Below are 25,360 nucleotides of genomic sequence, written 5' to 3' on the forward strand. Positions count from 1 at the left end.
GCTGGGAGCGATTGGGCATTCAGTCGTCGCCCCCAGGCGCCGAGATTGGCCCAGTTTTTGGGCCACTTTCGGCGAATAAAAGGCCCCGTATGGGCGATAATCGACCCATATTCGACGTGGTTCACCGTGGCTCGGCGTTCAATTATAAACATAAATATTTTTTTTATCACATAGTTCATCATAGAAAATCAAATAATTCAACAAAATAGTGCAACAACAAATAGTTCAATACAAATTATATTGTTCAACAAATAAAAACTCATATTTCATCACACGTCGAGCCCGACGTCGCCCTTGAGCCTCCATAGGTGCTCCACCAGATCCTGCTGCAGTTGATGATGCACCTGTGGGTCTCGGACCTCCTGACGCATACTGAGGTAGGCAATCCAGGTTACCGGTAGCTGGTGATCAACTTCGGTTAGAGGACCCTGCCTGTAGTATGGTTCAGTGTCAAACACTGGCTCTTCCTGCTCGCTCTCGATGATCATGTTGTGCAAAATGACACGGCAAGTCATGATCTCCCACATTTGATCTTTCAACCAGGTCTGAGCAGGGTAGCGGACAACAGCAAATCGAAATTGGAGCACACCAAAAGCCCGCTCGACATCCTTCCTGCAAGCCTCTTGACACTTGGCAAAGTAGGACTTCTTGCTTCCTGGCACATCGTTTGAGATAGTCTTCACAAATGTAGACCATCTCGGATAGATGCCATCAGCTAGGTAGTACCCCTTGTTGTAGTGTCGCCCATTGACCTCGAAGTTCACCGGAGGAGAACGACCTTCAACAAGCTTGGCAAAGACAGGGGAGCACTGCAGCACGTTGATGTCATTGTGAGTTCCTTGCATACCAAAGGAGTGCCAAATCCAGAGATCATGTGTGGCCACCACCTCAAGTACCACACTGCAACCGCCTTTGGCGCCTTTGTACATCCCCTGCCAAGCAAATAGGCAGTTCTTCCATTTCCAATGCATGCAGTCGATGCTTCCAAGCATCCCAAGAAATCCTCTTGCTGCATTATGTGCTAGGATTCGAGCAGTGTCTTCCGCATTGGGTGTTCACAAGTATTGCGGTCCAAACACTGCCACCACTGCCCGACAGAACTTGCAGAAACACTCAATGCTGGTGGACTCGGCCATGCGCCCATAGTCATCGAGTGAATCACCGGGAGCTCCGTATGCAAGCATCCTCATCGCTGTCGTGCACTTCTGGATCGAGGTGAATCCAAGTTTGCCGGTGCAATCTTTCTTGCACTTGAAGTAGCTGTCGAACTCCCGGATGGAGTTCACAATCCTGAGGAAAAGCTTTCGGCTCATCCGATAACGGCGCCGAAATGTTTTGTCGCCGTGCAGTGGAGCGTCGGTGAAGTAGTCGGAGTAAAGCATGCAGTAGCCTTCGAGACGATGCCGGTTCTTTGCTTTCACCCGCCCCGGCGCCAAGCCACCTCGCCGCAGCTTTTCATTGCTCGCCAGCAGCTGGGCGAGGGTGGCGAGCACCATGAGATGCTCTTCCTCCTGGACGTCGGCTTCGACTTCCTCCTCCAACAACGCGACGAGCACTTCCTCATCATTTGAGTCCATCTCGCCGAGGCAGGCAAATCGTCGAACACCTTGCACGCCGGCGGGCATGTACCCGCCGCTAAATTGCCCCTCCGCGGCCAGAAACAGCCTGGCCGGAAGCGCCCAGCTGCAGGTGAAGGGGCTGCCTCGGCGAACCTCTGCTATTTTCTGGCGAGGATTGGCTATCTAGTGGCGAAGGGCGGCGGGCGGCGCCGGGATACAGCTAGTGGCGGCCGAGGGCGCGGGGGGTGGGAGGCGAGTCGGGGAAGAAAGACTTGACTTTTCACCTGACGGGGTGGGCCAGCCGCGCTTTTCCCTTACGCCGGAGCCCCCGATCGCCCCCAGTGCCCGGGTTCGGCCTGCGACCGCCGGGCCCAAAAACGGGCCGAACCGGCGCTTTTCGATGTTCTGGGACGCGACTAGGACGTTTTTTGGCGCCGGCGCCGAAAAAGTGGCCTGAGAGGCCTGTTCGGGGCGCGGCTGGAGATGCTTTAAGACTTAACCAAGTCTCAGTCAAGTGATATAGCAATGTAAGAAGAAAAAGGAAAAACTCAAAACAAAATTTTGCATAAATCTTCATGCAAAATCAAAAGAAGATAATATCGACTGAGACATAACGAAGTCTCAGACGACTGTGACTTAGCAAAACTGTAATGAAATATATGTGAAGATGCACACTTGAGCACAGTAAGAAGCATTACTGTACTGAAGAGGGATGCTTTTATTATTTCTTAAAGAAGTTGTAATTAATAATCATCCGTTAGATTACGGCTGGAGGAGCTAGTCGCTTGAGACGACGATCACTTGCAGGGAGGAAGTGGAGTCCCACACAGTCCCTTGTTGTGCTGGAAGCAGTACTGATCAAACCGATCCATGTTGCCGCCGATGGGCACTCTGCCGCTGAGGCGGTTGTAGCTGACGTTCAAGTACTGCAGCGTGGCCACCTGCGGGGGCAGCACACCGTAGACGTCGTTGTGGCTGATGTCCAGCATGCCGAGCTGCGACGGCAGCGTCACTGCAGAGAGGTTGAAGCTGAAGGAGTTGCGCGACAGGTCCAGCTTCTCCAGCGACTTGTTCAGGCCGAACAGGACCGAGGCCTCGCCGGCGAGGGCGTTGTGCGACAGGTCGAGGCTTGAGAACCTCACGGCGGCCAAGTCGGCGGGGACGCCGCCGGTGAGGTTGTTGTGGGAGAGGCTGAGGTAGGCCGTGTCGTTGGTCCTGCCGAGGAGGAGATGCGGTATGGTCCCCTTGAGGCGGTTGCCGCCGAGGTCGAGGAAGGAGAGGTTGGGGACGTCGGCGAGCGACGCCGGGATGGGGCCCGTGAGCGAGTTGAAGGAGAGCCTGAGGTAGGTGAGCTTGGTGAGCCTCGACAGGAACGGAGGCACGGGGCCGGATATGCCCGTGTAGGAGACGTCGATGAAGTTGAGGTTGGAAAGCCGGGCGAGGTCGCGCGGGAGCGTGCCGTTCACGCCCGGCACGTGGATGAGGACGAGCTGCTGCAGCGCGGTGAGGCGGGCGACGGAGGCGCCGGGCAAGGGCCCCACGAGGCTGGCGTCGCGGAGGAAGGAGACGGCCACCACGCGGCGTAAGGTGTACGGGGAGGCGGAGAGGTCGCAGAAGACGCTGATCCACTCGCAGCAGGGGTTGTCCGGAGTCCACGACTGGAAGTAGGAGGCGTTGCCGAAGCCCGCCTTGATGGCCAGCAGCGCCGCCTTGTCGCCGGCGTGGCATTCGTTCTTCGTCCGTGCTGCCGGAGCCGCAGCCGCTACTGCGGCGAGGAGCACGGCGAGTGCCACGGTGGCGCAGCGTCCGAGTGATGAGGCGCGCATCTTCTTATCTTAATTTCGGAATGAATGGCGAGTGAGATGATGATGATGCTGGTTATGGAGAGACTCGCGCCATACCCATATATGTATACACTTGCAAGTTGCAACCGTGGGTGCCTGCCTGCCTGCCTGCCTGTTTTCTGATTAATTTGTGCAGCTGCAGTCAATATGAAGCTAATTTGAGTGAAATGAGATCTTGCAATATCCGACGGGCTTCGTTTCTTGCCTCCTGCCAATTTAGGTGACCTGGTGGTCCATTCAAGTCAACCAGTAGCTACTCTGACTCACATGGGTGTGTTTGGCAATTAAGCATCATCTAATCATATATAGTCTCTCCGTTCCAAAATAGATGACCCAATTTTATACTAACTTTAGGGAGTAAGTGATTGACCTAGAATTGGATCAAAGTAAGCGGGTTCTTGCCAGCATGCAGCTGCCTATTAAGCTTTTTGAATCTCCGTGGGCGTGGATTGATCTTCCAAGGTATATTAGAACCTGCGGCCAATTCAAGTGTAGGTCGTCATCGCTCGTGATGAAGTTGTAGCTAAGAACATCTCTAGCAGATCCCACAAATCAGACCATCGGTCAAACTATGCATCGTTAGCTATGACACCCTGCCTAAACAACTAGTAATGTCCACTTGGATTGGATACTCCTAGCTAGCTCTCTTGCATAACGTGATAGACATGAAATTTACCCTCAAAATAGATATTGAACCAGAGAAGACCTGCTTCAGCAAGGGAGGGGCAATGACGGCGGCACATCTTCGACTTGCTTCAGTGCTTGTAATTGTTGATAGATGGTTTACGGATCTAGCTGTAATTTCTCGTGTTCGTTGTACTACCATGATTGAAGATGAATATATTGGAAATTTTCTCGCAAAAAAATAGAACCAGAGAAGACCTGCTATATCAGATACCCCTGCCTCAAAAAGTCCCTCCCCCCCCCCTATGTATTTCTTATATAAGTTATTTTAATCTTCATTATATATATATATATATATATATATATATATATATATATATATATATATATCGTTGTTTTAGGCCATGTGCTGGCCCATACCTTTTTAAAAATTTGAGTGCCAACAATGGCAAAATAATTTTACTAGACACTCTCTATCTCGTTCTATCCAGTTCTCCTAATTATGTTTTTGCTTAGATTTACTCCGGTCCATGGACATAATGGAATACTGGTTGTATCGGAATTGTGCACTTGTCTATTATTTGTGACATTGTCTATTAATATTTTTTTATGATTAATCTATTTCTCGGCAATACATATTCACAACTTTTTATTGGTTCATCCGCAAAAAAAATTATTGGTTGATGCCTCTTGTACTCACACTGCATTTGTATTCGTAATTATAATGACATGGAAGGAACACAATTATTTGTATTTACAGATATAATGTCATGAAAACAGTGCAGACAAAAACTTTGTTTAATTTTTCCTTTTTCCAGATCAACTTACGAGCAGTGGCATGTGAGGGATGAAATTCATATCAAATGTCATACAAGGAACTTCAAAAAATTTGATGGCTTGTAAGGCATCACATATTGTTATCTTGAATTGTTCGAGGGTGTAAATTTGAATCATAATTTTATTTAGAGGGTCAAACGGAATAGTATTAAAATAATACTATCAGACCTATTATCAAAACTAAACTTTGCAGTCTCGTTAGCCACCATAGTGTCCCTCATGTTCATCTTCAATATCTTTATATCCACCATCAGCTTAGACACATTCAATGCATCCTTCTTTAAATCCATCAGAGTAGGCCTGTCAACATACTCCTTTCCAAACACAGAAGCCCCAAAAGAACTGTCAGTTTTCAAAATAACGGGCTTGTCAAGAGTGGTACCAATATACAGGCCGGATTGCTCTTAGTTTCGCTTCCTTGATGCTATGGCAAGCTCCAATGTAATCCCAAGAGGAGATGATAACTTGTGGGAATTATTGAGGAGAGTAAAAATAGGCTTCCTCCATTTAAATTGTGGAACTTAATAGGCGCATCCTCGGAAGAACCAAAACAAGAGGAATAACATTCTCAGCTGCGGGCCAAGTGACAGTATGGTCGCAGTGAAGCCTAGGTTGCTTTATCGAATTCTAGGGTGTGTTTTGTTTTGGGACAAGGTGGAACCAGGCGAAGACGGGACGATCCCAGATAGTGTTTAGGCCTCCTTTGGTTCATAGGGTAGGAAAACTATAGGAATAAAAAAGTCATAGAAAATAAGAGATGACATGCATCTCAAATCCTATAAGTAGTAATAGGAAAGGAGATGTCATTTGTTTTACATCATAAGATTTTTTCCATTGAGTCTAGGTTAATATTTATTTTCCTATGAAATGTGAAGGATATGAAGATTTCCTTCATAGGAATAGGATTTCATTCCTACAAACCGAAGAGTTCTATAGGAATTTCTTTTTTAAAAATCCTATCATATGAAATTCCTATAAAATTCCTTCAAGAGACATGACCGTCCTTGGAGAGATGAAGCAGGGATGGGATGAATCCTATATAACGTCAGCCCGTCTTGTAGGCATTTCATCGAGTATCATGCCTAAGCTCAACAGCTCGTCCAGCCCGTGCAATGGCGAGGTCAGGTCCTCCTGGCGACCAAGGCGCGTGGGCAGGGACGTAACAAGGTTGAACGCCGGCTCCTCGTCCGGGGCGGGCTCCAACGCGCGCCCCACCGGCCGGAGAGAGAGGACGCGATGAGGGCCACGACAAGGAGGTGGAGGCTGGCAACCTTGCCGCACGTGCTCTTGGCGCTGCCACGCCGCCATGCCTTGCCGCTGAACATCGCCAGCTCGATCGCCGATCCGGCTGCAGTCGCGTTTTGGGAAGGAGAGGAACACAGAGGACCAGCGTGACATCGCCCGCCCGGCCCACATGGCCGCGCCACCCTGCCTTGCCACACGCGCTCGACACAGCCACTCGCTTCTTGCTGAGCCGCTTGACACAGCCGAATTTCGGGGGCCCTGCTTGGGTTGTCCCACTCCATCTCGCCTCTGAATCAAACATCACGAAAAATGGAATGGGACCGTCCTGTCTCGTCGGGGGACATGACTCAAATCAAACACAGGCTAAGAACTGTGGACCAGCACGTCTACTCTAGTGCTGTTGAGGCAACAGAAATTTCTATCTGTTATTGGGCCACATCAGCACGTAGGACTTGTACGTAGGTCTAACATTGCTCATTCAGGAATAACATAAGGTTCAACTCAGCAAATTTGATTATGTGACAATGATTTAATAATGAGAGATGATTTAAGTAACATAACTAGTTACTCATACTATGAATAACATCACACATACCAACACAAGATAAGTCTATAAGCTAATAAATTAAGTTACTAATCTAAGTCACTCCCCACTATAAAGATAGTACTCCCTGTAGTGTCAAAAAGTCTCTTATATTATGGGCACTTCTGCTTCGGTACACCCCCCTTAAACATAAGAACGGCTCAGATTAGCCCATTACCTCTTTATAAGTAAAGGCATGATGGTCATAATTTATAAACTCTTCATGTATATGCTGTTTTTTTTTGACAAACACGTATACCCTGTACATGAACGGACGTGCACACCGTGCTCCTCCTCGTCCGGGGCGGGCTCCAACGCGCGCCCCACCGGCCGGAGAGAGAGGACGCGATGAGGGCCACGACGAGGAGGTGGAGGCTGGCAACCTTGCCGCACGTGCTCTTGGCGCTGCCACGCCGCCATGCCTTGCCGCTGAACATCGCCAGCTCGATCGCCGATCCGGCTGCAGTCGCGTTTTGGGAAGGAGAGGAACACAGAGGACCAGCGTGACATCGCCCGCCCGGCCCACATGGCCGCGCCACCCTGCCTTGCCACACGCGCTCGACACAGCCACTCGCTTCTTGCTGAGCCGCTTGACACAGCCGAATTTCGGGGGCCCTGCTTGGGTTGTCCCACTCCATCTCGCCTCTGAATCAAACATCACGAAAAATGGAATGGGACCGTCCTGTCTCGTCGGGGGACATGACTCAAATCAAACACAGGCTAAGAACTGTGGACCAGCACGTCTACTCTAGTGTTGTTGAGGCAACAGAAATTTCTATCTGTTATTGGGCCACATCTGCACGTAGGACTTGTACGTAGGTCTAACATTGCTCATTCAGGAATAACATAAGGTTCAACTCAGCAAATTTGATTATGTGACAATAATTTAATAATGAGAGATGATTTAAGTAACATAACTAGTTACTCATACTATGAATAACATCACACATACCAACACAAGATAAGTCTATAAGCTAATAAATTAAGTTACTAATCTAAGTCACTCCCCACTATAAAGATAGTACTCCCTGTAGTGTCAAAAACTCTCTTATATTATGGGCACTTCTGCTTCGGTACACCCCCCTTAAACATAAGAACGGCTCAGATTAGCCCATTACCTCTTTATAAGTAAAGGCATGATGGTCATAATTTATAAACTCTTCATGTATATGCTGTTTTTTTTTTGACAAACACGTATACGCTGTACATGAACGGACGTGCACACCCTGCCGCGGGCTGGCCCATTCAGCCTTCCTTTTTTATGAAAAGGCAAAAAATCATGCGTCCTGCAGTATTGATCCTAGGTCCTCCAGGAACTAGCACACCCGCACTAACCACCTCAGCAATAGGAATTCACGTGTTGTGTACATTTTTTAATACTTAAAATAGGATACTGGAAAAGCGGAACATTTTCTGTTGGGTATTTTCTTCTTGTTTTTTTTTCTTAAATGCGTGAAGTTTTTATAATTAGTGATTTTTTTTTCGAAAATGACGACAAAATTTCAAATTCTTGAATTTTTCTTCCAAATCAGTGAACTTTTTTTCCCCAAAATTGATCGGTTCTCTTCTCAAATTCGTGAACTATTTCGCAAATTGGCGATTTGTTTTTGAAAATTGTTGAACTTTTTTATAAAATTGATGAACTTTGTTTCTAAATCAATGTTTTTTTTCAAATTTGTGTTTTTTCCCAAATCAATGAACTTTCCTTCAAAATTGATAAACTTATTTTGATTTTTTGATGAACTTTTTTCAAAATCAATAAAAGAAAAGAAAAACAAAATAATATAAAAACCCATGTAAAAACTGAAGAAAAAACCAGCCCGATTGAAAAGGAAAACCAAAGTCTTTTTTAGTGTTATATTTGACGCACTACAAAAGATGGAAAAAGAAAAACTTAGACCATGATCAACAGAGGTGTTCGAGTAGGCGAGGTGGCTCCATATAAGAGCATGTCGTTTCCCGACATGCTTGAAATGGCCCATATTTTTTTTTGATGCCTTGTATGACCAATTCAAGGCACCATGCCAAGTTGTTTTGCTTTTCCGCAAGTTTTGCATTTTTCAGAGTTTTCTCGGTAAAAAACGCCCGATAAATGGGCGGACATGTCACAACTTGCATACTGTGTTAGAAATCGTTCAAACCTGGCATGGATGACTACCATGGTCATGCCCACCAGGTTGGAAAGGTTGGGGTCATTTTAAGAATGTCCAAAAGTAGCCCATGTTTAATGGATGATGTTCGGGTTGGCTAGAAGACTCTACTTGAGGGTATATTGTTTCTCAACATCCTTCAAATGGCCTAATTTTTCCCACCTCCTTCTATGATTAAATCAAGGCACCATGTCAAGCTATTTAAGTTTTTGATAATTCTTGCATTTTTTAGAGTTTTCTCGGTGAAAACTGGCTTATAAATGCCCGGACGTGACACAACATGCATATGTTGTGGGAAATTCATTCAAACCTAACATGGAGCCTACCATGGGCATGCCAGCCTACTGGAAAAGGTTGGGATCATTTCATGCATGTCCAAAAATATATCATGTTCAACAGAGGATGTTCAGGTAAGCGAGAAGCGTCCATTTGAGGGCATGTTTTTGCGGCATCCATTAACTCACCCTAAATCTTTCCATGATCTTATATGATCGATTAAATGCACCATGCCAAGTTGTTTTGGTTTTCGACAAATTTGATCTTTTCTGGACTTCTCTCCGTTAAAAAAGGCAGCTAAATGATAGGATGTGTCGCAACTTGCATATTTTGTCGGAAATCGTTCAAACCTGGCATGGATCCTTACCATGGGCATGCCCCCTGCCTGCAAAAGTTTGGGTCATTTAAATTTTTTTCAAAACTAGACCATGTTCAATGAAGGGTGCACCCGGATGGGCATGCCCATGGTAGGCAACCATGCTAGGTTTAACAATTTCCGACACCATATGTAAGTTGCGACATGTTCGACTATTTTATCGGTCTTCTTTTACTAAGAAAACTCCAAAAAATGCAGAACTTGTTTAAAATTTTGGTCTTTTATAAAAAAACTGTTCGTGTTTTGACATTCTGAGCAAGTTTGAAAGGCATGAACATTTTTTTTTTGAAATTTATGTACAATTTTAAAAAAACAAATATTAGTCTTTTATGAACAAAACAGGAAAACTAGAAACCGTAACAAAAACCGTGCAAAAAAAACATAAACCAAAGAGTGAAGGTGCTGTGTTTTTTTTCTTGGCGTTGTGTCTCTCCAACAAGAAGAAGAAAACAAGATTAGTAAGCATATCAGATGTGGTAGCCCAGATGGATCCATTTTTGATGATTAAAACTAAAAAAGCTAAATGGCCTCATTAAAACTAAAAAAGCTAAATGGGCTGAGCCCATGTGGGAGGGCTGTTCGCTGGGTATTATACGAACCTACAACGTAGTAAGCCACGTACGGGCTGGTCGGGAGTGGAGACGACGATCACTGCTTGCAGGGCGGAAGCGGACTTCCACACAGCCCCTTGTTGTGCTGGAAGCAGGACTGGTCAAACCAGGCCATGTTGCCACCGGCGGGCACCACGCCGCCGAGGCGATTGTAACTCACGTTCAAATAATTCAGCATCATGTCGACCACCATTTCCGGGATTTCGCCGTAGATCTCGTTGTGGCTCAGCTCCAAGCTGTTGAGGCCCTCGGGCAGCTGCACGGCGGAGAGGTTGAAGCTGAACGCATTGTGCGACAGGTCCAGGTTCAGCAGCGGCTTGTTCGCGCCCAACAGGAACGAGGCTTCGCCCTGGAACCCGTTATACGACAGGTCGATGGTCCAGAAATTCACAGCGGCGAACTCGGCCGGGACGCCGCCGGTGAGCTTGTTGTGGGAGAGGTAGAGGTATGAGCCCTTCCTGAGGAGCTGAGGCGGTATCGTGCCCGTGAGGTGGTTATAGCCGAGGTCGAGGAAGTAGAGGTTGGGCATGTCCCCGAGCGACGCCGGGATTGGGCCCGTGAGCTTGTTGGAGGAGAGGCTGAGGTAGCCGCGCGCCGTGATCTCCGACAGGAACGACGGCACCGGGCCGGAGAATATTAAATAACTTCATCAGCTGATCCATACATCACAAAGCAATCCGCAAGACAGCTCGCGCCCAAGCCCATGCGCAAAGGCCTCGCTTCTGCCGTCCTGCTAGTCCCCTGGATGCTTTGGAAGCACCGCAACGACTGCGTCTTCAATCATGGCCGCCCCCTCATTGCTGACTTGCTCACAAAGATCAAGGAGGAGGCCACCCTTTGGGCTGCCGCTGGCGCGTTAGGGCTTAGAGCCATCATCCCACAAACCTAGGATGTCCATTGACTATCATCACCCCGAAATGTAACCGCCTCCCAGGAGGATTGTAACTATTAAACCCTCTTCTTTTTAATACAATGAAACGCAAGCTCTTTTGCATTTTCTCTAAAACAAGCTTAAAATTTGTCACCGCCTCCCCTGAAATGCATTATTTTTCCTCCCATAAAAGAGTGCAAACAGACACTGAGACACCGTCGAGAACGACAAGTGACATGTAAAGGCACTGATGGTTGGGCACGTTTTGCAGCTGAACTAGGCCTCACACTGACCGACTCGCTGGTGAAGTTCTCCCCCACCCACACCATACGGTGGTCTCTGGAGTATGACTCAAAAATCGTCTAGCAATTACGGTAAATACCTGAGAAATATATCAAGTATCTTCATCAGCTGATCCATAAATCACAGGTCAGATTCCATAAGAATTAGCTTGAAAAATATAATAAATATAATTAACAAACCAACACAGTGAATTAAGATGCTCTGAAGAAAGTACAGGGCAGGCATAAATGCCGTGAATTCACCAAACTGTTCAATTGTTTCCACCAATGATAGATAATATGGACTGGACTGCTGCGATCAGGCACATATTTCTTGAAGCAGGAGAAAAAATCATGCTGGCATAAAAAATTTGAAGCGGGAGAAAAAATCATGCTAGCATGAATGACCCGTTGCTCTTCTTTTATTTATATCTAACAAACTTAAATACGCGTCACACACAGATGCAAGATTTAACCCATATATGAGAGGAGAGTCATCACAGAGACTCAATACTAATTAATACTACGTATTAACATGACTAGTTTGGAGTGCCATGATATTGTTGTTCGAGTGAATTCCACTTTTTACCCCATATTTATACATTTGTGACACTAATTACCCCTTCGAGTGAAAATTCGTCTAGAATGCCCCTTTTGAAATCTTTGGACCCTTGTTTTTTGATGCGTGTCCATCAGGTAAGGTGTGAGGTGACGCCCTGTATCCAAAAACATGTCGACGGCCACAAGGAGTGGAACAGATAGGCAAGAGAAGCTTGGACAAGATCGCCAATGATGCCCTCCGATCCTTACAGTTTTTTGTACGAATCAATGACGCAACATGCCGATCCTATCGACCATAAACAAACAAAATGTAAAACTGGGGTAAAACCGTGTTAAAAGTCTCCAAAATCTGACATTTCGATAAAAGTTCCGCTAAATAGGGTAATATGTGTCACAAATGTACAACTACAAGGTAAAAAATGGAATTCACTCTTGTTGTTCCTGTGCTAATTTGAGCAGTGACTAGTGCTAAAGAACGAATCGATTGAGTGGAACAAGTGATCCGCCTATATAAATATTTGAACATTGCATGCGGTCCTACTACCCTGACCTTGAAAAGAAATACTTTCATGTCTTGGCACCAAAGTAATAAACTTTCATGTCTTGGCACCAAAGTAATAGCTCAACTTTTCTCTAACCATTATTATACTTCTCTCGATATATATACATAGAGGCATCCATCAGATCATAATACTCCCTCCGTCCCATAATATAAGATGTTTTTGCAATCTGTTTTAGCTTGCGAAAAATTGTGGGACAGAGGGAGTAGTTGGCATTTGCAGCAGCTAGTGGATAAAGAAGATAGTTTGATGGTGCAGGTAAGTATGGCATGTGCAAACACTTGTATGATGTACATGAACTGCTATTGTACAGAACATATTTGCATAGCACATACACCAATAAATAAGCATCAGTGGGCAGAACATCAAAAACTGAAATTCATACAACAAGAATCCCTAAGCAGAGATAAGAAAATCAGCTCATGTTCATTAAAGAACTAAACCACTGTACTGTATCACATCAACATGATCTGCTAATGTGCAGAACACATTTTCAACACACATACAACTTGGTAATATGCTGCTCACATGAGCACAACACACACACATGGGTTAGAGATGAACATAGACCACCTACATCAGAAGAGAATTGCTAGAGGCAAAGAGAGGAGGTCACCGTGGCTGTTTTTGTAGCCGATGCCGAACCCACCGCTGCCGCCATCGCACGGAAGCAGCAGCGCCAAGGTACCTGGCACGCTGAAGGTCTTTGTCGTCTGCATCGGTTCGGTGATGGTGTTGTACCAAACCGAATCCTGCCACACAAGGACAGGAGAAATAACAAGTTAATTTGACATATATGCTTGTCATTGAGAAGTACTCCCTCCGGCCCATAATATAAGATGTTTTTTGGCACTACTACACTAGTGTAAGAAAACGTCTTACATTATGGGATGGAGGGAGTAACAAATTAAGCAAGCTGAGGTTTCTTTGTTACTTATATAAGTGGTCCTAAAAGTGTTCCGGTAAATAAGCTAAGCAACATGTAGCAAGTTTATTTGATTGCTTTACGTTGATTACACACACCAGTAAAATTTGATTGCTTAGCTTTGCACACAACAAGATTTGATAGCTTTGCATCAGTTACAAACACAAATACACCGAAAACCGAGCAGTGGCACGGTAGGCAGGACAAGTGAGCATTCTTGCATCTGCATCAACTAAGTAACTCGCTAGGGTGGTTTGATTAGCAGCAGCAGAACACCTTCCAAACTTCTAATCTAATCCCTAATTAGATTCGATGTTCCAAACTTGTGAGCCACATGGGCACATACTGGAATATGCTCTAGCATGCTTGAATCAGAAAGAGCAAAAAGAAAGAAAGAAATTGCATTGAACAGGGAGAGGAGAGGGGAGGTGGACCTTCCAGGCTTCCATGGACGGGAGAGGTGTTAACAGGCCACGCAGAGAAGGAGCAAACCCTGAGCTTGCTGTGGGCGTCGTCCTGGTGGGGAAGGAGCGGACCACGAGCAGCATCCATTGCTTCGTCCTGCTCGCTCACACCTATAGAGATGAGAGCACAGTGAGAGTGAGCAGAGGAGAACTCCATGGACGAACACATTTGCAAAAGACATACACTTGGTAATTTCTTGCTCAAATGAGCACAACACACACACATGGACATGGGCAATCTTCTCACATCTAAAAACTGAAAGATAATGAATAGGTTGCAATCATGCATCTTAGTGGAACCAAGCAATAGAAAACAAGTTCAGTTGCATTGTGCCTTTTGATAGATGTACGGTTTGCATCAGAAACTATGCACGGAGCATCAAACCATGGAATTTCATCTGAGCTAAAAATAAATCCTACAGAGGCAAAACATGCTGGAAGAAAATTTGAACCCTAGCCCAACTCATGACTGACTTAAAGTTCCAAAGCTGCAAGAGGGCTTGAAGGTTGCACGCACATAACTGACTGTGCGTCTATATTATATTCAGTATAGAAGACAGGAAAGTTTGAACACCAACTGAAAACTGTTATAGCTCAAAGATTTGAAGGAAGTTAGATTCTCATAGCTCAGAACTGAGAAAATAATGACTAGGACCCACTGTATGTACCTAGTCACCGCAGCAGTTCAAGTATTTGTGACACCACGAGCTAGGGGGCCCTGCTTGGGTCGTCCCACTCCATCTCGCCTCTGAATCAAACACCACGAAAAATGGAATGGGACCGTCCTGTCTCGTCCGGGGACATGACTCAAACCAAACACAGGCTGAGAACTGTGGACCAGCACGTCTGCTGTAGTGCTGTTGAGGCAACAGAAATTTCTATCTGTTATTGGGCCACATCAGCACGTAGGACTTGTACGTAGGTCTAGCATTGCTCATTCAGGAGTAATATAAGGTTCAACTCAGCAAATTGCTTATGTGACAATGATTTAATAGTGACATGACTCAAACCAAACACAGGCTGAGAACTGTGGACCAGCACGTCTGCTGTAGTGCTGTTGAGGCAACAGAAATTTCTATCTGTTATTGGGCCACATCAGCACGTAGGACTTGTACGTAGGTCTAGCATTGCTCATTCAGGAGTAATATAAGGTTCAACTCAGCAAATTGCTTATGTGACAATGATTTAATAGTGAGAGATGATTTGAGTAACATAGCTAGTTACTCATACTATGAATAACATCACACATAAAAAAAAGGGCAACCTGGTGCATGTAGCTCCCGCTTGCGCAGGGTCCAGGGAAGGGTCCGACCACTTTGGGTCTATAGTACGCAGTCTTTCCCTACATTTCTGTAAGAGGCTGTTTCCAGGACTTGAACCCATGACCTCATGGTCACAAGGCAGTAGCTTTACCACTGCGCCAAGGCTCCCCTTCGAATAACATCACACATACCAACACAAAATAAGTCTATAAGCTAATAAATTAAGTTACTAATCTAAGTCCCTCCCCACTATAAAGGTAGTAACATAGACTAGTAACATATGCATGTTACTACTCTAAGTTACTCTCCACTATGAGTAGTCTAACAAGCAGCTGGCTAATCCAACTGATGAAAACACGCAGTAAACAGTAGTAGAAAAAGCCACAGGGATGCTATCCTTTATTTCTTATATGATAATAAAGTTGTAATTATCCATCCATCAGATTACAGCCGGACGTACGGGTTGGTCGAGAGTGGAGACGACGACCACTGCTTGCAGGGTGGAAGTGGACTTCCACACAGCCCCTTGTTGTGCTGGAAGCAGGACTGATCAAACCAGGCCATGTTGCCACCGGCGGGCACCACGCCGCTGAGGCGATTGTAGCTCACGTTCAAATAATTCAGCATCATGTCCACCACCATCTCTGGGATGTCGCCGTAGATGTCGATGTTGAAGGAAATATGTCCTAGAGGCAATAATAAAGTTATTATTTATTTCCTTATATCATGATAAATGTTTATTATTCATGCTAGAATTGTATTAACCGGAAACATAATACATGTGTGAATACATAGACAAACAGAGTGTCACTAGTATGCCTCTACTTGACTAGCTCGTTAATCAAAGATGGTTATGTTTCCTAAACCATGAACAAAGTGTTGTTATTTGATTAACAAGGTCACATCATTAGTTGAATGATCTGATTGACATGACCCATTCCATTAGCTTAGCACCCGATCGTTTAGTATGTTGCTATTGCTTTCTTCATGACTTATACATGTTCCTATGACTATGAGATTATGCAACTCCCGTTTGCCGGAGGAACACTTTGGGTGCTACCAAACGTCACAACGTAACTGGGTGATTATAAAGGAGCATTACAGGTGTCTCCAAAGGTAGATGTTGGGTTGGCGTATTTCGAGATTAGGATTTGTCACTCCGATTGTCGGAGAGGTATCTCTGGGCCCTCTCGGTAATGCACATCACATAAGCCTTGCAAGCATTGCAACTAATGAGTTAGTTGCGGGATGATGTATTACAGAACGAGTAAAGAGACTTGCCGGTAACGAGATTGAACTAGGTATTGGATACCGACGATCGAATCTAGGGCAAGTAACATACCGATGACAAAGGGAACAACGTATGTTGTTATGCGGTCTGACCGATAAAGATCTTCGTAGAATATGTAGGAGCCAATATGGGCATCCAGGTCCCGCTATTGGTTATTGACCGGAGACGTGTCTCGGTCATGTCTACATTGTTCTCGAACCCGTAGGGTCCGCACGCTTAAGGTTACGATGACAGTTATATTATGAGTTTATGCATTTTGATGTACCGAAGGTTGTTCGGAGTCCCGGATGTGATCACGGACATGACGAGGAGTCTCGAAATGGTCGAGACGTAAAGATTGATATATTGGAAGCCTATGTTTGGATATCGGAAGTGTTCCGGGTGAAATCGGGATTTTACCGGAGTACCGGGAGGTTACCGGAACCCCCCGGGAGCTATATGGGCCTTAGTGGGCTTTAGTGGAAAGGAGAAAGGGGCAGCCCAAGGTGGCTGTGCGCCTCCCCCCTTCCCCTAGTCCTATTAGGACTAGGAGAGGTGGTCGGGCCCCTCTCTCTCTTTCCCCCCTCAAGGAATCCTATTCCAACTAGGATTGGGGGGGAATCCTACTCCCTCTCCTGGCGCGCCCTCCCTTGGCCGGCCAGCCTCCCCCCCCCCCTCTAGGTCTTTATATACAGAGGTAGGGCACCCCAAAGAACACACAAGTTGATCCACGTGATCTATTCCTTAGCCGTGTGCGGCGCCCCCAGCCACCATAGTCCTCGATAATACTGTAGCGGAGTTTAGGCGAAGCCCTGCTGCTGTAGTACATCAAGATCGTCACCACGCCGTCGTGCTGACGGAACTCTTCCCTGACACTTTGCTGGATCGGAGTCCGGGGATCGTCATCGAGCTGAACGTGTGCTCGAACTCGGAGGTGCCGTAGTTTCGGTGCTTGATCGGTTGGATCGTGAAGACGTACGACTACTTCCTCTACGTTGTGTCAACGCTTCCGCAGTCGGTCTACGTGGGTACGTAGACAACACTCTCCCCTCTCGTTGCTATGCATCACCATGATCTTGCGTGTGCGTAGGAAATTTTTTGAAATTACTACGAAACCCAACAGTGGCATCCGAGCCTAGGTTATTTATGTTGATGTTATATGCACGAGTAGAACACAAGTGAGTTGTGGGCGATATAAGTTATACTGCCTACCAGCATGTCATACTTTGGTTCGGCGGCATTGTTGGACGAGACGACCCGGACCAACATTACGCGTACGCTTATGCGAGACCGGTTCCCCCGACGTGCTTTGCACATAGGTGGCTTGCGGGCGACTGTCTCTCCAACTTTAGTTGAACCAAGTGTGGTTACGCCCGGTCCTTGCGAAGGTTAAAACAAAGTCTATTTGACAAACTATCGGTGTGGTTTTGATGCGTAGGTGAGATTGGTTCTTGCTTAAGCCCGTAGCAGCCACGTAAAACTTGCAACAACAAAGTAGAGGACGTCTAACTTGTTTTTGCAGGGCATGTTGTGATGTGATATGGTCAAGGCATGATGCTGAATTTTATTGTATGAGATGATCATGTTTTGTAACCGAGTTATCGGCAACTGGCAGGAGCCATATGGTTGTCGCTTTATTGTATGCAATGCAATCACGATGTAATGCTTTACTTTATTACTAAACGGTAGTGATAGTCGTGGAAGCATAAGATTGGCGAGACGACAACGATGCTACGATGGAGATCAAGGTGTCGCGCCGGTGACGATGATGATCATGACGGTGCTTCGGAGATGGAGATCACAAGCACAAGATGATGATGGCCATATCATATCACTTATATTGATTGCATGTTATGTTTATCTTTTTATGCATCTTATCTTGCTTTGATTGACGGTAGCATTATAAGATGATCTCTCACTAAATTATCAAGAAGTGTTCTCCCTGAGTATGCACCGTTGCCAAAGTTCGTCGTGCCCAGACACCACGTGATGATCGGGTGTGATAAGCTCTACGTCCATCTACAACGGGTGCAAGACAGTTTTGCACACGTAGAATACTCAGGTTAAACTTGACGAGCCTAGCATATGCAGATATGGCCTCGGAACACAGAGACCGAAAGGTCGAGCGTGAATCATATAGTAGATATGATCAACATAACGATGTTCACCATTGAAAACTACTCCATCTCACGTGATGATCGGTTATGGTTTAGTTGATTTGGATCACGTGATCACTTAGAAGATTAGAGGGATGTCTATCTAAGTGGGAGTTCTTAAGTAATATGATTAATTGAACTTTAATTTATCATGAACTTAGTCCTGGTAGTATTAGCATATATATGTTGTAGATCAATAGCTCGCGTTGTTGCTTTCATATGTTTATTTTGATATGTTCCTAGAGAAAATTGTGTTGAAAGATGTTAGTAGCAATGATGCGGATTGGATCCGTGATCTGAGGTTTATCCTCATTGCTGCACAGAAGAATTATGTCCTTGATGCACCGCTAGGTAACAGACCTATTGCAGGAGCAGATGCAGACGTTATGAACGTTTGGCTAGCTCAATATGATGACTACTTGATAGTTTAGTGCACCATGCTTAACGGCTTAGAATCGGGACTTCAAAGACGTTTTGAACGTCATGGACCATATGAGATGTTCCAGAAGTTGAAGTTAATATTTCAAGCAAATACCTGAGTTGAGAGATATGAAGTCTCCAACAAGTTCTATAGCTAAAAGATGGAGGAGAATCGCTCAACTAGTGAGCATGTGCTCAGATTGTCTGGGTACCACAATCGCTTGAATCAAGTGGGAGTTAATCTTCCAGATAAGATAGTGATTGACAGAATTCTCTAGTCACCATCACCAAGTTAGTAGAACTTAGTGATGAACTATAATATGCAAGGGATAACAGAAACAACTCCCAAGTTCTTCGTGATGCTGAAATCAAACGAAGGTAGAAATCAAAGAAAACATCAAGTGTTGATGGTTGACAAGATCACTAGTTTCAAGAAAAGGGCAGAGGGAAGAAGGAGAACTTCAAGAAGAACAGCAAGCAAGTTGCTGCTCAAGTGAAGAAGTCCAAATCTGATCCTAAGCCTGAGACTAAGTGCTTCTACTGCAAAGGGATTGGTCACTGGAAGCGGAACTACCCCAAGTGATTGGCGGATAAGAAGGATGGCAAAGTGAACATAAGTATATTTGATATACATGTTATTGATGTGTACTTTACTAGTGTTTATAGCAAACCCTCAGTATTTGATACTAGTTCAGTTGCTAAAGATTAGTAACTCGAAATGGGAGTTGCAGAATAAACAGAGACTAGTTAAGAGTGAAGTGACGATGTGTGTTGGAAATGGTTCCAAGATTGATATGATCATCATCGCACACTCCCTATAATTTCAGGATTAGTGTTGAACCTAAATAAGTGTTATTTGGTGTTTGCGTTGAGCATGAATATGATTTGATCATGTTTATTGTAATACGGTTATTCATTTAAGTAAGAGAATAAATTGTTGTTCTGTTTACATGAATAAAACCTTGGTTACACACCCAATGAAAATAGTTCATTGGATCTCAATCGTAGTGATACACATAATCATAATATTGAAACCAAAAGATGCAAAGTTAATAATGATAGTGCAACTTATTTGTGGCACTGCCATTTAGGTCATATTGGTGTAAAGCGCATGAAGAAACTCCATGTTGATGCAATTTTGGAATCACTTGATTATGAATCACTTGATGCTTGCGAACCATGCCTCATGGGCAAGATGACTAAGACTCCGTTCTCCGGAGCGAGCAACAGACTTATTGGAAATAATACATACTGATGTATGCGGTCCGATGAGTGTTAAGGCTCACGACAAATATCGTTATTTTCTGAACTTCACAGATGATTTGAGCAGATATGGGTATATCTACTTGATGAAACATAAGTCTGGAACATTTGAAAAGTTCAAAGAATTTCAGAGTGAAGTGGAAAATCATCGTGACAAGAAAATAAAGTTTCTACGATCTGATTGGAGAGACAAATATTTGAGTTACGAGTTTGGTCTTTAGTTAAAACAATGTGAAATAGTTTCACTACTCACGCCACCTGGAACACCACAGCATAATGGTGTGTCCGAACATCATAACCGTACTTTATTAGATATGGTGCGATCTATGATGTCTCATACCGATCTACCATTATCGTATTGGGGTTATGCATTAAAGACAGCTGCATTCACGTTTAAAAGGGCACCATCTAAGTCCGTTGAGACGACACAATCTGAACTGTGGTTTGGCAAGAAACCAAAGTTGTCGTTTCTTAAAGTTTGAGACTGCGATGCTTATGTGAAAAAGTTTCAACATGATAAGCTCGAACCCAAATCGGAGAAGTAAATCTTCATAGGATATCCAAAGGAAACTATTGGATACACCTTCTATCACAGATCCGAAGGCAAGACTTTTGTTGCTAAATTCGGAAACTTTCTAGAGAAGGAGTTTCTCTCGAAAGAAGTGAGTGGGAGGAAAGTAAAAAAACTTGATAAGGTAATTATACCTTCTCCCTTATTGGAAAGTAGTTCATCACAGAAATCTGTTCCTGTGACTACTACACCAATTAGTGAGGAAGCTAATGATGATGATCATGTAACTTCAGATCAAGTTACTACCGAATCTCGCAGGTAAACCAGAGTGAGATCCGCACCAGAGTGGTACGGTAATCCTGTTCTAGAGGTCATGTTACTTGAACATGACGAATCTACGAACTATGAGGAAGTGATGATGAGCCCAGATTCCGCAAAATGGCTTGAAGCCATGAAATCTGAGATGGGATCCATGTATGAGAACAAAGTATGGACTTTGGTTGACTTGCCCGATGATCGGCAAGCAATTGAGAATAAATGGATCTTCAAGAGGAAGACGGACACTGATAGTAGTGTTACTATCTATAAAGCTAGAATTGTCGCAAAAGGTTTTCGACAAGTTCAAAGTGTTGACTACGATGAGAGTTTCTCACTCGTATCTATGCTAGAGTCTGTCCGAATCATGTTAGTAATTGCCGCATTTTATGAAATCTGGCAAATGGATAAACAAAACTGCATTCCTTAATGGATTTGTTAAAGAAGAGTTGTATATGATGCAACCAGAAGGTTTTGTCTATCCGAAAGGTGCTAACAAAATGTGCAAGCTCCAGCGATCCATCTGTGGACTGGTGCAAGCATCTCGGAGTTGGAATATACGCTTTGATGAGTTGATCAAAGCATATAGTTTCATACAGACTTGCGGTGAAGCCTGTATTTACAAGAAAGTGAGTGGGAGCAATACAGCATTTCTGATAAGTATATGTGAATGACATATTGTTGATCGGAAATAATGTAGAATTATTCTGTAAAGCATAAAGGAGTGTTTAAAAGGAATTTTTCAAAGAAAGACTTCGGTGAAGCTGCTTACATATTGAGCTCCAAGATCTATAGAGATAGATCAAAATGCTTGATAAGGTTTTTCAATGAGTACATACCTTGACAAGATTTTGAAGTAGTTCAAAATGGAACAGTCAAAGAAAAAGTTTCTTGCTTGTGTTACAAGGTGTGAAGTTGAGTAAGACTCAAAGCCCGACCACGGCAGAAGATAGAAAGAGAATGAAAGTCATTCCCTATGCCTCAGCCATAGGTTCTATAAAGTATGCCATGCTGTGTACCAGATCTATTGTATACCCTACACTGTGTTAAGCAAGGGAGTACAATAGTGATCTAAGAGTAGATCACTGGACAGCGGTCAAAATTATCCTTAGTGGAATAAGGAAATATTTCTCAATTATGGAGGTGACAAAAAGGTTCGTCGTAAAAAGTTACGTCGATGCAAGTTTTGACACAGATCTGGATGACTCTAAGTCTCGATCTAGATACATATTGAAAGTGGGAGCAATAAGCTAGAGTAGCTCCGTGCAGAGCATTGTTGACATAGAATTTTGCAAAATACATACGGATCTGAATATGGCAGGCCCGTCGACTAAATTTCTCTCACAAGCAAAACATGATCACTCTTTGGGTGTTAATCACATAGCGATGTGAACTAGATTATTGAATCTAGTAAACCCTTTGGGTGTTAGTCACATGGAGATGTGAACCAATCACATAAAGATGTGAACTATTGGTGTTAATCACATAGCGATGTGAACTAGATTATTGACTCTAGTGCAAGTGGGAGACTGAAGGAAATATGCCCTAGAGGCAATAATAAAGTTATTATTTATTTCCTTATATCATGATAAATGTTTATTATTCATGCTAGAATTGTATTAACCGGAAACATAATACATGTGTGAATACATAGACAAACAGAGTGTCACTAGTATGCCTCTACTTGACTAGCTCGTTAATCAAAGATGGTTATGTTTCCTAAACCATGAACAAAGTGTTGTTATTTGATTAACAAGGTCACATCATTAGTTGAATGATCTGATTGACATGACCCATTCCATTAGCTTAGCACCCGATCGTTTAGTATGTTGCTATTGCTTTCTTCATGACTTATACATGTTCCTATGACTATGAGATTATGCAACTCCCGTTTGCCGGAGGAACACTTTGGGTGCTACCAAACGTCACAACGTAACTGGGTGATTATAAAGGAGCATTACAGGTGTCTCCAAAGGTAGATGTTGGGTTGGCGTATTTCGAGATTAGGATTTGTCACTCCGATTGTCGGAGAGGTATCTCTGGGCCCTCTCGGTAATGCACATCACATAAGCCTTGCAAGCATTGCAACTAATGAGTTAGTTGCGGGATGATGTATTACAGAACGAGTAAAGAGACTTGCCGGTAACGAGATTGAACTAGGTATTGGATACCGACGATCAAATCTAGGGCAAGTAACATACCGATGACAAAAGGAACAACGTATGTTGTTATGCGGTCTGACCGATAAAGATCTTCGTAGAATATGTAGGAGCCAATATGGGCATCCAGGTCCCGCTATTGGTTATTGACCGAAGACGTGTCTCGGTCATGTCTACATTGTTCTCGAACCCGTAGGGTCCGCACGCTTAAGGTTACGATGACAGTTATATTATGAGTTTATGCATTTTGATGTACCGAAGGTTGTTTGGAGTCCCGGATGTGATCAGGGACATGACGAGGAGTCTCGAAATGGTCAAGACGTAAAGATTGATATATTGGAAGCCTATGTTTGGATATCGGAAGTGTTCCGGGTGAAATCGGAATTTTACCGGAGTACCGGGAGGTTACCGGAACCCCCCGGGAGCTATATGGGCCTTAGTGGGCTTTAGTGGAAAGGAGAAAGGGGCAGCCCAAGGTGGCTGTGCGCCTCCCCCCTTCCCCTAGTCCTATTAGGACTAGGAGAGGTGGCCGGCCCCCCCTCTCTCTTTCCCCCCTCAAGGCATCCTATTCCAACTAGGATTGGGGGGGAATCCTACTTCCAGAGGGAGTAGGACCCTCCTGGCGCGCCCTCCCTTGGCCGGCCAGCCTCCCCCCTCTAGTCCTTTATATACAGAGGCAGGGCACCCCAAAGAACACACAAGTTGATCCACGTGATCTATTCCTTAGCCGTGTGCGGCGCCCCCAGCCACCATAGTCCTCGATAATACTGTAGCGGAGTTTAGGCGAAGCCCTGCTGCTATAGTACATCAAGATCGTCACCACGCCGTCGTGCTGACGGAACTCTTCCCCGACACTTTGCTGGATCGGAGTCCGAGGATCGTCATCGAGCTGAACGTGTGCTCGAACTCGAAGGTGTCGTAGTTTCGGTGCTTGATCGGTTGGATCGTGAAGACATACGACTACTTCCTCTACGTTGTGTCAATGCTTCCGCAGTCGGTCTACGTGGGTACGTAGACAACACTCTCCCCTCTCGTTGCTATGCATCACCATGATCTTGCGTGTGCGTAGGAAATTTTTTGAAATTACTACGAAACCCAACAGTTGTGGCTCAGCTCCAAGCTGTTGAGGCCCTCGGGCAGCTGCACGGCGGACAGGTTGAAGCTGAAGGCATTGTGCGACAGGTCCAGGTTCAGCAGGGGCTTGTTCGCGCCCAACAGGAACGAGGCGTCGCCCTTGAACCCGTTATACGACAGGTCGATGGTCCAGAAATTCACGGGGGCGAACTCGGCCGGGACGCTGCCGGTGAGCTTGTTGTGGGAGAGGTAGACGTATGAGCCCTTCCTGAGGAGCTGAGGCGGTATCGTGCCCGTGAGGCGGTTATAGCCGAGGTCGAGGAAGTAGAGGTTGGGCATGTCCCCGAGCGACGCCGGGATTGGGCCCGTGAGCTTGTTGAAGGAGAGGCTGAGGTAGCTGAGCGCCGTGATCTCGGACAGGAACAACGACACCGGGCCGGAGATGCCCATGGAGATGATGTCGAGGAAGCTGAGGGTGGCTTTGAGGCGGGTGAGGTAGCGCGGGATGGTGCCATTCACGCCGGGCATGTAGTTCAGCACGAGCTGCTGCAGCGCGGTGAGCCGGGCGATGGCGGCGCTGGGCAACGGGCCGGCGAGGCTGGCGTCGTTCACCAAGGACACGCCGACGATGCGGCGCGTGGTGTAGGGGGAGGCGGAGCCGTCGCAGGAGACGTTGGCCCACTCGCAGCACGGGGTGGCGGGCGTCCATGAGTTGAAGTAGGAGGCGTTGCCGAAGGCGGATTTGATGGCCAACAGCGCCGCCTTGTTGCCGGGGTGGCACTCGTTATTCGCCCGTGCCGCTGCGGCTGCGGCGAGGAGCACCACGACGACCAGGGTGTCGCAGTGCTCCATGAGTGATGAGGCGCCCATCTTGTCTTAATTTGTGAGTGCGTCTCCAGCCGCGCTCCCAAAAAGGCCTCCCCAGGCAATTTTCTCGCGTCGGCGCCGAAAAAATGGTCCAGTCGCGTCCCAGAAGCCTGATTTTCGCCGGCCTGGGCCGAAAACAGCGCCGGCGGACCCAGGCCGAACCCGGCGTGCTGGCGGGCGCCCGGGGGCGCCAGGGCGAGCTGTTTTGGCGCGAAAAAGCCGCGGGCCAGCCGCGTCAGCGACACGGCGCCTCGTCTTCCCCCAACGACCTCGGTTCCCGCGGGGAATCATGTTGG

At 45.6% G+C, this 25,360-nt stretch overlaps 2 protein-coding genes and 1 pseudogene across 2 annotated transcripts; all 3 read right to left on the bottom strand.

The window, feature by feature from the left end:
- Positions 1-2,280: 2,280 nt before the first annotated feature.
- On the bottom strand, positions 2,281-3,385 carry LOC123186143 (polygalacturonase inhibitor-like). The gene has a single exon (XM_044597932.1). The coding sequence runs from the start codon at positions 3,383-3,385 to the stop codon at positions 2,357-2,359; it is 1,029 nt and encodes a 342-aa protein (XP_044453867.1). The 3' UTR covers positions 2,281-2,356.
- Positions 3,386-10,142: 6,757 nt separating this feature from the next.
- On the bottom strand, positions 10,143-11,384 carry LOC123191904 (polygalacturonase inhibitor-like). Its single transcript, XM_044604455.1, has 2 exons — positions 11,359-11,384; positions 10,143-10,749 (listed from the first exon to the last, which is right to left on the bottom strand). The coding sequence occupies exons 1-2, from the start codon at positions 11,382-11,384 to the stop codon at positions 10,143-10,145; spliced, it is 633 nt and encodes a 210-aa protein (XP_044460390.1).
- A 1,572-nt stretch (positions 11,385-12,956) lies between these two features.
- Positions 12,957-25,067, bottom strand: LOC123191905 (polygalacturonase inhibitor-like; annotated as a pseudogene).
- Positions 25,068-25,360: the final 293 nt, after the last annotated feature.

Source organism: Triticum aestivum, chromosome 2A, assembly GCF_018294505.1.
Source record: "Triticum aestivum cultivar Chinese Spring chromosome 2A, IWGSC CS RefSeq v2.1, whole genome shotgun sequence".
Lineage (NCBI taxonomy): Eukaryota > Viridiplantae > Streptophyta > Magnoliopsida > Poales > Poaceae > Triticum > Triticum aestivum.

Excerpts from the sequence above, each read along its gene's own strand:
- LOC123186143 (XM_044597932.1), bottom strand. The coding sequence starts at position 3,385 with ATGCGCGCCTCATCACTCGGACGCTGCGCCACCGTGGCACTCGCCGTG.
- LOC123191904 (XM_044604455.1), bottom strand. The coding sequence starts at position 11,384 with ATGAAGATACTTGATATATTTCTCAG. Across the intron at positions 10,750-11,358 it reads ATACTTGATATATTTCTCAG|TTATTTAATATTCTCCGGCC; the intron begins GTATTTACCGTA and ends CAGCTGATGAAG.